Raw genomic sequence first — 11,880 nt, 5'->3', positions numbered from 1 at the left:
AAAAAAATCCACCTGCCAATGCAGAAGATGCAGGTCTGATCCCTGAATCAGGAAGATCCCCTAGAGAAGGAAACAGCAACCTATTCCAGTATTCTTGCCTGGGAAATCTCACAGACAGAAGAACCTGGTGGGCCACAGTCCCTGGGGTCACTAAGAGTCAGACACAACAGCCGAAGAACAGAAACCAACAAGCCACCTGTTAGTTCTACACCTGGTTTGTTAGGTGGTTTGTTTCACTGAATAAACAGAAGCCAGACTTTGCAAATCCAATTTTCAGGACTGCATTTTCCAATCTAAGGTTCCATTTCCAGCTTCATTCTGTGAGGATAGGCTTTTCAGATTAGTTCACGCATGCATTTGTTCTCAGCTCTGGTATATTTCTCTTCCTTTCTTCCTGTGAACAAACAGCCCCCATCCCAGCCCAGGGTGATAGAGGCAAAACGTATGATCAGCAATAGTTACTAACATCTCCTGACAGGCTGAGTGCTCTCAGACAAGTATTGTCCCAGGGCGGAACGTGTGTCTGAAACATATTACTCTGAATGAGAAGGAAATGTAATCATTTGCATAAATCGGGATGCTATTGACTCAGATTCTGGGCAGATAAAAAGCAATTAATACCATGTTCTTTGGACAACCATAGTCTTTGTATCAGAAATTTCCAAGTCCTATAATATATTATCCAGTGACTATTCTTCTGTGGCAGTTTTTAGTGGACAAAGTCATATTTTATATGTGAATGTATACTTTGCTCTTAATATTGTAAGGTAATATAATGATATCTTCATGTTTTAAAAACAGGGACATCCGTACAGCAAGTTTAAAAACTTCAAAATAAAATCTAGAGATTTAAAAAATCTCTAGCTCAGAAGATGTTTTTATGACCCATTCAAACCTTTAGAGTTAAGATTTGTTGACCAAGGTCTAGAGATACAATGAAGGTCAGTTGTTGTATTGCAAGCTCCTGAAGCAGATGTTCTCTGGACAAACCCACTAGAAAAGTACAGCTTCTGAATCTTCTAGGCTTAAAATGCTTTCACTACAGGATTTCAAGCTAAAGGGATATTTTTCTCTGAAGCTAAAAGCCTGGTCCTTCCCTTTCACTAGTGAGAAAGAAAATGTGTTGTCTCCATGCGTATAATTTTTATAAAGATCTCTATCTCAGATGATACTTCATGTTCATGTGTTGCTACACAAGCCAGGAAGATCCGAATATCTTTTAAATCTCAATCTAACAGTAATCAGCTTTCTGGAAGTTTCCTGGGAGAACTTTCTGGAAGAGTGCCCAGATACATGAGCATACAGTGGAGGGGAGGGCATTGTGGAAAGTGTTTGGCACAGATGTTAAAACCATATGTAATGTTAGGATCCAGACTGGGTCCCCTGGCCGCTGAGGTTTCTGCATCTTCCACCAGAATGTCCAGGCTATCTCATAACTCCAGTGGCCATGATGTCTTGGTGTTTAAAATGACACCCAACTGAATTTTTCATCTTAGCTGTGAATTCCATTTTATGTGAAGTTACGTTTTCATCTTATACCAGAAATTACTGAACTTTAGGAGGCAGGGGTACTTGTGTTTAGTAGTTATGTTAATGAGTTACCTATGTACCTGTGAGAGCCATGGCTGTCTTTCTGATCATCCCACTGATCCATCAGAGGTCTTAGGCACTTTCACACCCAGGCACCAGTCCTACCTGAAACCAGGGATTGCAGCACGAGCGAAGGGCGTGGGTTGAGGACGATGGACTGGCGTCCACTAAGGGCCTGTTATTCACTAGGTGTTATGCTATGCACCACCTAGGTTGCTGCTGCTGCTGCTAAGGCACTTCAGTCGTGTCCGACTCTGTGCAACCCCATAGACGGCAGCTCACCAGGCTCCCCCGTCCCTGGGATTCTCCAGGCAAGAACACTGGAGTGGGTTGCCATTTCCTTCTCCAATGCATGAAAGTGAAAATCAAAGTGAAGTCGCTCAGTCGTGTCCGACTCCAGCGACCCCATGGACTGCAGTCTACCAGGCTCCTCTGTTCATGGGATTTTCCAGGCAAGAGTACTGGAGTGGGGTGCCATTGCCTTCTCCGACTACCTAGGTTAGTCCTCAGCAATTGGGATACAGTCTGCTCCATTATTAGAAGCAGCAGCTGACTGAGAGAAACAACTTAATATACAAAGGAATCATAAAGTAGCAAAACTGATGGGCAAATGTCTGTTTGCGTGATTGCCCACGTGCCACCTTCTCCTTCTCTACTTGTGTTCTTCTGCTGGTGCGTCTATGCCCCAAGCCCTCCTACGTGTTTAGATACTGCTGGGGAATCTCTCAGCACGTCGCCCAGGACTCTTGATCCCCAGCAAGGGACTCTGTGGTTGAGCCTCTGTCATGACTCACACCCGAGGTCTGGTCCCACCTCTCCAGTCCTGGGAGCCCACCCATCCGCCCCTGGCCTTCCTTGAATTCTGGGGATGCTACATCTGGCCTGCCATGAGAATGCTTAGCCTACCTCATTTGAGATCCAGTGTTCTTCTGCTAAGAGCTCATGTGTGTGCGTGTGTGAGCGTGAAAGAGAAAGAGGTGGAAGGGTAAACATCACATAGAGACAAACGCTTCGCAGGTGAGCTTCCCTGTCAACTGGAATGTGGCTTCTGCGGGCCTCCTGGGTACCCATGTGACCCCTGGGCTCTAACACACACGCTGCGAGGCACACGTATTGAATGTAATGGCCTCTTGCCCGGGTCTTGTGGTTGCTTTCATGAGCCAGGCTGGGCCAGCATTGCCTTTGAGGCTGGGCAAGGCTCAACCTGCAGGGAGAAAGTGAGTCTTTCTGGTGATGGGAGGAGCTGAGGATGGCAACACCTGGCCTAATGCTCAGGCCTCCGAACACGTCCCCGACCTGGACTCCTCCCAGTCCTCCTTCTCCACCCGCTGCTCAAACCTCAGCAGGACAGGATAACTGAGGGTGCGTGCGTTCTGATAATTCTTCAGTTTTGCTCCAGTTATTGGGATTGTTTATCAAGGGATATGTCCGGGTCAAGTTTAAGAGGGATCTTGCCTTGCTTTTTATACATTGATGCATGCAGGAGCATCTTGAATTGCTACAGGCATTCTCCAGCCATTAGCCCTACAGATGCCGTGTAATAATTCTTGAAACTCTTGCTGGAGGAGTGCTCCTTTGAATGATCTCATTCATGATGATGAAGGCCATAAATTCTGAGGAATGCGAGACAATCAAATTCCTGACCTGTCTGTGACTATGGGAACTAGCTGCCGCGTTCAGGTAGGACCTGAAGTTCAAAGAAAGGCAGGCCTGCAGCTTTTGGGTTTTTATTTTTTAATTTTATTTGCATGACTTAAAGCTGAGCCAAGCCCCTGTACTTAGTGAGGTTCAAAATGAGGTCTAAATAATCATTTCCATCTCAAGCTGCCTGCTTTCCCAGTGGTATACTGTTTGTTCCAGTTTGGGTCACTGTCAGAAGCAGAGTTGTCATAAAGCTGGAGGGGAGGTCTCTGATTCTTAGGGCCCAGAGAAGGACATAGGGATGGGAAGGGATTCCAGAAGGGGTTGTGATGCGAGTCAATTTTCCAGAAGGATAAAGAGACTGATGAATGAAGGAGACACAGAGAGATAAAAAAAAATCCTGATTTATGCAATGTCTCCAGCCATCCTACACTCACGCGTGAACTTACAGTCTCCCTGGAGCTGCCGGCGTCTGGCACAAACACTGAATGTCAAGGGCATGCTTGTGTTTTCACCTGTTTGTCCTCCTCTAATCTTAAGATCAATTCCTCTTTGCTTTATATTCAGGAACCATGGGGAAAAATATGCTCTCGCCCTGTGGTTCAAAAATCCTTAAGACTTAACCTATGCCATTTATGCATAATAGTAAATTTTATAAGCAATTATTTGGAAAAGCAATATTCTGTGTCAACACGAAAGGATGGAAAATAAGTTAATTTCCTTAAATAATAAATGAAAACTGCCTCAGGACATCCATCGACCTTCCCTTTCTTCTCGGGCCACTTAGATTCTGATAACACTGGCAAATTACCTGAAGGCCCTAAGTGAAGTGAACAGATCTTTAACTCTATTTATGCAAAACCAGCTGCAGTTTTTAGGCACTAAACTTTGAAACCCTAGGATCAGATACTGATAATTTGTGATGAAACTATCTAATCTTAGATATTTAAAAATTTTATTTGGCTGGGTCTTAGTTGCTGCATGTGGGATCTTTAGTTGCAACATGTGAGATCTAGTTCCTTGACTAGGGACTGAACCCAGGCCCCCTGCATTTGGGGGTGCAGGGTCGTAGCCACTGGACCACCAGGGAAGTCCCTATTCCCAGTTCTGATGGCATTCTCCAAAGGTTTCCATTTTCATGCAAACAAAACTCACTCTGAATGGTGAGGAGAAACTTAGGTTCAAATTCACTCCAATTGAGTCATTTCACATGGTCCTGCTGTTGAAGCAAGCAAGAGAGCTAAGTTGCTAAGTTGTGTCCAACTCTTTGTGACCCCATGGACTATAGCCCACCAGGCTCCTCTGTCCATGGAATTCTCCAGGAAAAAATACTGGAGTGAGATGCCATTTCCTCCTCCAGGAGATCTTCTTGACCCAGGGATCTAACTTGTGTCTCTTATGTCTCCTACATTGGCAGATGGGTTTATTTATTTATTTTTTAAACCACTGGCGTCACCTAGGAAGCCTGCTGTTGAAAGCTGTGCTTAAAAGCTCCTGGCTCCATACAACAGAAGTTTATTTAGTACATATTATGGTCAACCATTGATTGCAGCCAATTCTGCAGGCCTAGGAAAATGCCAAGGAGGCAGTGTGGACATTAGAGCCCAGAGCTCAGCAAAGAACACAGTGGGGAAGGGGCTCATTATAGATCCAGGCAGGCATGACCGCGTTCCCAGGAACAGCTTCATGCTCAGAAGAGGGAGCATCTTTGTGTCTTACCAGCTGCAAAGCACAGACTCCCAAACCCCATCACTCTGCGACTCATGTTAATAAGCATGTGCCCAGATCAGGCTCTTTCCTAAGTATCGTCTTATTTATGTCTGTGCAAATTCTTTCCACTTCTATCTTCTCCTTTGTTGTTGTTTAGTGGCTAAGTCATGTCCGACTCTCTTGCAACCCCAAGGACTATAGCTTTCCCAGGTGGGCTCTGGTGCATGGGGTTGCAGAGAGTTGGTCACCACTGAAGCAACTTAGCACACACGCCCGGACTATAGGGCACCAGTCTCCTCTGTCCATGGGATTCTCCAGAATACTGGAGTAGGTTGCCATTCCCTTCTCCAGGGGATCTTCCCAACCCAGGAATCAAACCCCCTCTTCCCGACCCAGGAATCAAACTCCCATCTCTTGCATCTCCTGCATAGTTTGGCACAATCTTTACCGCTGAGCCACCAGGGAAGCATCTTCTTACAGGTGCAAAAACCAAGGCTCAGAAGGTTTCCTTTCTGAGTTTTTGAAAGTAGCCAGTGTAGTGTCCGGCTGGTGCAGACCTCTGCCACTGACATTTGGTGGTGACTATGTGACAGGATGGTTTGGGTGATAAACACCCGGGAAGTTACATATTTACCCTCTGCTTTTCATTATGTTTTTGAGTTCATTATATTTTTGGATGGTATCTAGTCACTCTAAATATACCCAAAGAAGATATTCAGTCAATGATTTGTTATAGTAATTCCACCTTATTTATCTGAGTAGGTTTAGGCCACCTGAATGTCTAATCTGGGTTTTTCCCAGGTGGCATTAGTGTTAAAGAACCTGCCTGCCAATGCAGGAGATGCAAGAGATGTGAGTTTGACCTCTGGGTTGGGAAGTTCCCCTGGAGGAGGGCATGGCAACCCACTCCAGAATTCTTGCCTGGAGAATCCCATGGACAGAGGAGCCTGGTGGGTATCAGTCCATGGGGTTGCAAAGAGTTGGACAGGACTGAAGTGACTGAGCAGCATATTATGCATAAACGTCTAATCATATTTCACTCCTCTTTGCTAATTCTCATTGTTGTTCAATACAGAATTTTGAGAATTGAAGCAATTTTTCAATAACAATACAAACTAAAGAAAGTATTATAGTATTTATCTGTGCACTGCTTGCTCAAACAGTCTGGGAAGTGTAGGCTCTGGATCAAAAGATCAGGTCCTAGTATGAATTGTGGTCCTGATTACCTGAGGTTGATGCCAAGACCTCAGCTTCTGTGCACCGGTACTGAATCAAATCTTAGAGGTAGTTTTGGGTGAGGTAGAACAGCTTTATTGCTTTGCCCACACTTTTTTTTTTTTACAAAAACTTTATTGTTTTCATTTGATCCAAGGCTTGGGAAAAGGCTCCAGGGTGTTAAAAGCTGCATAATGGCTTTATTTTGGGGGGGCTCCAAAATCACTGTGGACCGTGAATGCAGAGATGAAATTAAAAGATGCTTGCTCCTTGGAAGAAAAGCTATGACAAACCTAGACAGCATATTTAAAAAGCAGAGACATCATCTTGCTGACAAAAGTCCATATAGTCAAAGGTATGGTTTTTCCAGTAGTTATATAAAGATGTGAGGGTTGGACTACGTGCTGAAAATTGAGGAAGTGACGTTTTCAAACTATGGTGCTGGAGAAGACTTGAGAGTCCCTTGGACAGCAAGCAGACCAAACCCATCAATGGTAAAGGGAATCAACCCTGAATATTTTTTGGAAGGACTGATGCTAAAGCTCCAATTCTTTGGCTACCCGTCACAAAGAGCCAACTCATTGGAAAAGGCCCTGATGCTGGGAAAGATTGAGAGCAGGGGGAGAAGGGGTGACAGAGGATGAGAGGGTTGGATGGCACCACTGACTAATGGACATGAGTTTGAGCAAACTCGGGGAGAGAGTGGACAGGGAAGTCCGGGGTGCTGCTGTCCATGGGGTCGCCAAGAGTCAGACATGACTGAGTGACTGGACAGCAGTGGCTGCAGAGAGAGGCTTCAGGCAGAAGCCCTGGGACTGGAGGTGGAGGGGGGTCACTCCTCAAAGGCTGCTGGGGTCCTGCAGGTGAGATACTTACCCTGCCCAGCCTGGGGACCAGTGGGCCCCCGGAGGTCGGTCAGGTGGTCGCCCATCTTCCTGATGATTTTCACCACCTTGTTGAGGAAGCAGACCTCCAGGAAGCGACAGAAGCGGGGGTCTGCACAGGCAGAAAACAGGCCACACAGACCCAAAAGGGCCTGCTTCAGGTTCTTCTCTATGAGCAGGGTGGCCTCCAGAGCATCCCGGGCTCCACCCCACTCATCCTGGGAAGGCTTCTCCACTTCTGGGAAGGGGGCATGGCCGCTGCTCTGCTTCTGCATTTGGGAGAGGGTATTGGTGCCCTGGAGCTTCTCCAAAGCCAACTTGCTGAAAAATTCACCTAAGTCGTCTAGAGCCACACTTTGCAGTTGAAATGGGAGCCCAGAGACAGGCAGGTACGGCAGGCTTGAAGATGCAGGTCCACAAGGTACTGGATGATGGCCTCCACCTCGGGGTTGAAAATCCAGAAGAATCTGAAAACTCATGGCTGATCAGGAACAAGGAGTTAAGCTCAACAACTGGAGTTGTCTGCTCCTGGTGTTGGAGGACAGCTAAGGGGCTGACTCCGAAGGCTGAGGCTGGAAAGAAGGTCCCAGTGTGGTCGGAGGCTGGAGGAAGGGGTGGCCCTGGGTCTGTTCTGTCCAACCACCATCTAAGCAACAGAGAGATCCGCGGGAATGCCGAGACAAGGGGGCCCTGGGCTTGCGCCTGCCCTCCAAAGCCATATGTCCCAACCCAGGAAGCCTTGGTGAGTTTTTACAGCTATGGTTCGAGGGCAGGGTTGCTGATGAGAGTAGGGAGTGCCCAGGGGCTTCCCTTGTAGCTCAGTTGGTAAAGAATCTCCCTGCAATGCAGGAGATCTGGGTTCGATTCCTGGATTGAGAAGATCCCCTGGAGAAGGAAATGGCAACTGACTCCAGTATTCTTACCTGGAGAATCCCATGGATGGAGGAGCCTGGTGTCCATGGGGTTGCTAAGAGTCAGACACTACTGAGCGACTTCACCTTCACTTTAGTGTTATAAAGAGCTTAAAGATTTTGTTATGTGTATCTCCTAGTGGTTCAGTCACACAGCTGTGTCCCACTCTCTGGGACCCCATGGACTGCAGCATGCCAGGCTCCCCTGCCCTTCACTAATTCCCAGAGTTTGCTCAAACTCATGTCCATTGAGTCAGTGATGCCATCCAACCATCTAATCCTTTGTCGTCCCCTTCTCCTCCTCCTCCCCTCCATCTTTCCCAGCATCTTGGTCCCGAGGCTCAGCCAGGACCATTCTGTTTCTTGACTGCTTCTCCCTGGTATGTGCACTTTCCTCCCTTCCCTGATTAGCCTGACAGTTTGAATCTGCCCTTTGGGACTCAGGGAAGGTCATGGAGGCTGGAGCATTTTCCCTGTAAGAATCTGGGGAACAGGACTTCTCTGGTGGTTCAGTGGTTAAGAATCTGCCTTCCAATGCAGGGGATGTGGGCTCCATCCTGGGTTGGGGAGCTGAGATCCCACATCCTAGGGGGCAACCAAGCCTGAGGCACAATTAGCAAGCCCACGCACCACAACTACCGAAGTCCCTGCATGTCCCCATGAAGAGTCCACGCAGCACAGTAAGACCCAGTGAGGCCAAAAACTGCAGAATTAAATAACACTTAAAAAAGAAAGGCTTCCTTGCACAGGAGCCCCAAAGGGTCCTTGTTTCAAGGTCACTCTACATTTTGCTCATCTGGTGGAAGCACATGTGAGACTCACCCTGAATATTGTGATCCGGGGTTCCCAGGTGGCTCTAGTGGTAAAGAACCCGCCTGCCAGTGCAGGAGACGAAAGAGACGTGGGTTCAATCCCTGACTCGGGAAGATCCCCTGGAGGAGGACATGGCAACCCACTGCAGTATTCCTGCCTGGGAAATCCCAGGGACAGAGGAGCCTGGTGGGTTGTCCAAGGACAGTCCATGGGGTTGCATGGAGTCAGACATGCCTGAAGCGACTTAGCACACATTGTGATGAAGGGCAGGTAGGCGATACATAAGAAAGGACTTGAGGAGAGAGCCGGGCTCTTTCTAAACATCAGTGTCCATCATGCAGCTCGCTGCACAGCCATCTCCTCTGTGCTGTCAGTCTGCCCCCTCCTCCATCACAGGCACTGGATTCCTGATACATGTCCTTCATGCCTCCTGACTGCTGATCAACCCGGAGGTCTCATGAATCCGATACGTGTGTCAGCCAGCCCTTTTGTGCAAGCTGCATTCAGCATCTGGGTTTCTGGTGCGTGCCAATCTTAATGAAGTTGTCTTGTTGTTTTCTAAGTACCTTTGGACACCTAAGGGCATAATGACTGAGCCCGGGTATATGATAATGATAAAATGTGGCACAGGGCTGGGTTGGTTGTAGCCTGAGTTGAGTTTGACATGACCTGATGAGATTTCTTGACGTATAATCTGCTCCTTTTGCTCCTTTTAGAAAAGAGCCTTTGACATCGACTACCCAGAATTGCACGTCTGGGAGACAACATTAATTTGTATGGCATGACTCATGCTGAAAAATAACAAGTTTGTAGTCAAGAACCATGCATTCCCAGTTAATTAATCTCCCTTGTAACTGTTGGGGTGGATTATCGGTTAGTCACACACGTTTTTTTGTCCACAGGATGAAGGCAGGTGTGCCACTTTGGTTCGCTGTATGATTTTTCATTCCTGAATCAGCCTACCCTGCCTCTGCTGTTTTCACACCCTCTTCATTAAGCTCTGTCTAAATACTTCACTGTCCAAGTGTGTTATTATCAAGCAAGACTCTCCACAAATATTTCAAACCTGATTCAGTTAGTGTCTCGGCATTTCTTGGCTTGCAAAGAGCCTAATCCAGTTCCCCTTAGTTTACAAACATGGAAGGAGAGATACTGAGAAACTAAAGAAGGTTGTCCTAAATCAGGTTGTCTGCTGAGACTGATCCTCTTAGTGAGGGAAGCTTGAGGCACTGAGGAGTGAAAGGAAAGAAAAGATTTGCGTCTCTTATCTACATATGGAAATGAAAGGGTGAGTCACTCAGCCCTGTCTGACCCTTTGCCACCTCATGGACTGTAGCCTGTCAGGCTCCTCTGTCCATAGGATTTCCCAGGCAAGAATATTACAGTAGGTTGCCATTCCCTTCTTCAGGGCATCTTCTCAACCCAGGGTTCTAACCTGGGTCTCCTGCATTGCAGGAAGATTCTTTACCATCTGAGCCACAAGGGAAGCCCTATCTATCTATGTATATCTACATATAATAGACTCAAATTTACAAGAAGAAAAGTTCAAATTCTTGAGGGAAGCTGTTTTATATATATATATATATATATACACACATATGTTTTGTTGAGTAATTCATGTATACATAAATGGAAACCTTACCAAACATTATTCAAATATGTCCAAAATGATTTAAAAACAAGAGCTCAAAATTTCAGAATTTATTCAGAATATCCTATATATTTCTTTTTAAAAATAATTATCCTTAGTCGCTCAGTCATGTCTGACTCTTTGTGACCCCATGGACTGTAGCCTGCCGAGCTCCTCTCTCCCTGGGGATTCTCTAGGCAAGAATACTGGAATGGATTGTCATGCCCTCCTCTAGGGGATCTTCCCAACCTGGGGATTGAATCCAGGTCTCTCCCACTGCAGGCAGATACTTTGCTGTCTGAGCCACCAGGAAAGCCCAAGAATACTGGAGTGGGTAACCTATCCCTTCTCCAGGAGGTCTTCCCGACCCAGGAATAAAACCAGGGTTTGCTGCATTGCAGACAGATTCTTTACTATGTTAAAATTACTTAGAGAGATTTAAGGTCACCTTTGAAAGTGAAAATGTTTTTCACTCATTTGTGTCCAATTCTTTCCAAGCCCACCAGGCTCCTCTGTCCATGGAATTCTCCAGGCAAGAATACCAGAGTGGATTGCCATGCCCTTCTCGACCCAGGGATTAAATCCAGGCCTCCTGCATTCAGGCAGATTCCTTACCATCTGAGTCACCTGGGAAGCCCCAAGGCCACCTTTACTAATAAAAACAATTTATCATTGTGCCACTTTGAACAGGTAATTCTGCCTTACAGATATTAATAAAAGCATTTTATAAAATAGACAGCTGAAGCAAAAGGAAGAATCAATCATAGAGTTTATCAGGAGAAAAGTAGCAGATTTGAATTATTTCATTTTTAATGTACATTCAGATATTTATCCCTATAAAAAGATATTTTTGGTATCAATGATTCTGAGCTGTAGTTTGGGGTGCTTATGGCATCTCCCACTTTTTCAAAGAAAAGACATCATCAAAATAATTTATTAAATGAAAATGTAATTCTCTATTACCCCCACCCCAAGTGAGCACTTAGCACACGACCCTCTGAGCTGATGGAGAGAACCACTGACAGTTACATTTCCTCCAAACCAGTGGAACCCAGAAGGGTTCCCAGTTCCAAACAGTCTAGGAGTTATTTCGTATTATATATTTTAAAAACGTTTTAAAAACACATTTTGAAAATACCTGATTGATGCCCAAAACATCAAATTGCCAAGTGATCAACTTTCAAGCAATCCACGTGAGTCTTATATTAAATCAATAATGATGACAACATGTGGAAGCTTGAATTTTGTCCTCCAAGGGATACGGTGATGATCCAACCCACAGGACCTGTGAATAAGACCTTATTTGGAAATAGGTCTTTGCAGATATAATCAAGTTCAGATTAGGGATTAGGGTGGACCCTAATCCAACAATATCTGTGTCCTTAGAAGAGAAGAGATACAGACAAGAGAGAGGTTACCCTGTGATGACAGAAGCAGAGACTGGAGGGATGGAGTGGCAACGCAAGGAAGGCCAAGGACTGGTGTT

The 11,880-nt window shown here is 45.9% G+C and overlaps 1 protein-coding gene across 1 annotated transcript; it reads right to left on the bottom strand.

Annotated features, from left to right (window-relative positions):
* Positions 1-6,988: 6,988 nt before the first annotated feature.
* On the bottom strand, positions 6,989-7,519 carry LOC133258047 (ferritin light chain-like). The gene has a single exon (XM_061434379.1). The coding sequence runs from the start codon at positions 7,517-7,519 to the stop codon at positions 6,989-6,991; it is 531 nt and encodes a 176-aa protein (XP_061290363.1).
* Positions 7,520-11,880: the final 4,361 nt, after the last annotated feature.

The sequence above is a fragment of the Bos javanicus genome, chromosome 12, assembly GCF_032452875.1.
Source record: "Bos javanicus breed banteng chromosome 12, ARS-OSU_banteng_1.0, whole genome shotgun sequence".
Taxonomy (NCBI): domain Eukaryota; kingdom Metazoa; phylum Chordata; class Mammalia; order Artiodactyla; family Bovidae; genus Bos; species Bos javanicus.
Note: the sequence above shows the minus strand (reverse complement) of the source record. Positions and strands in the feature narration are given on the sequence as shown.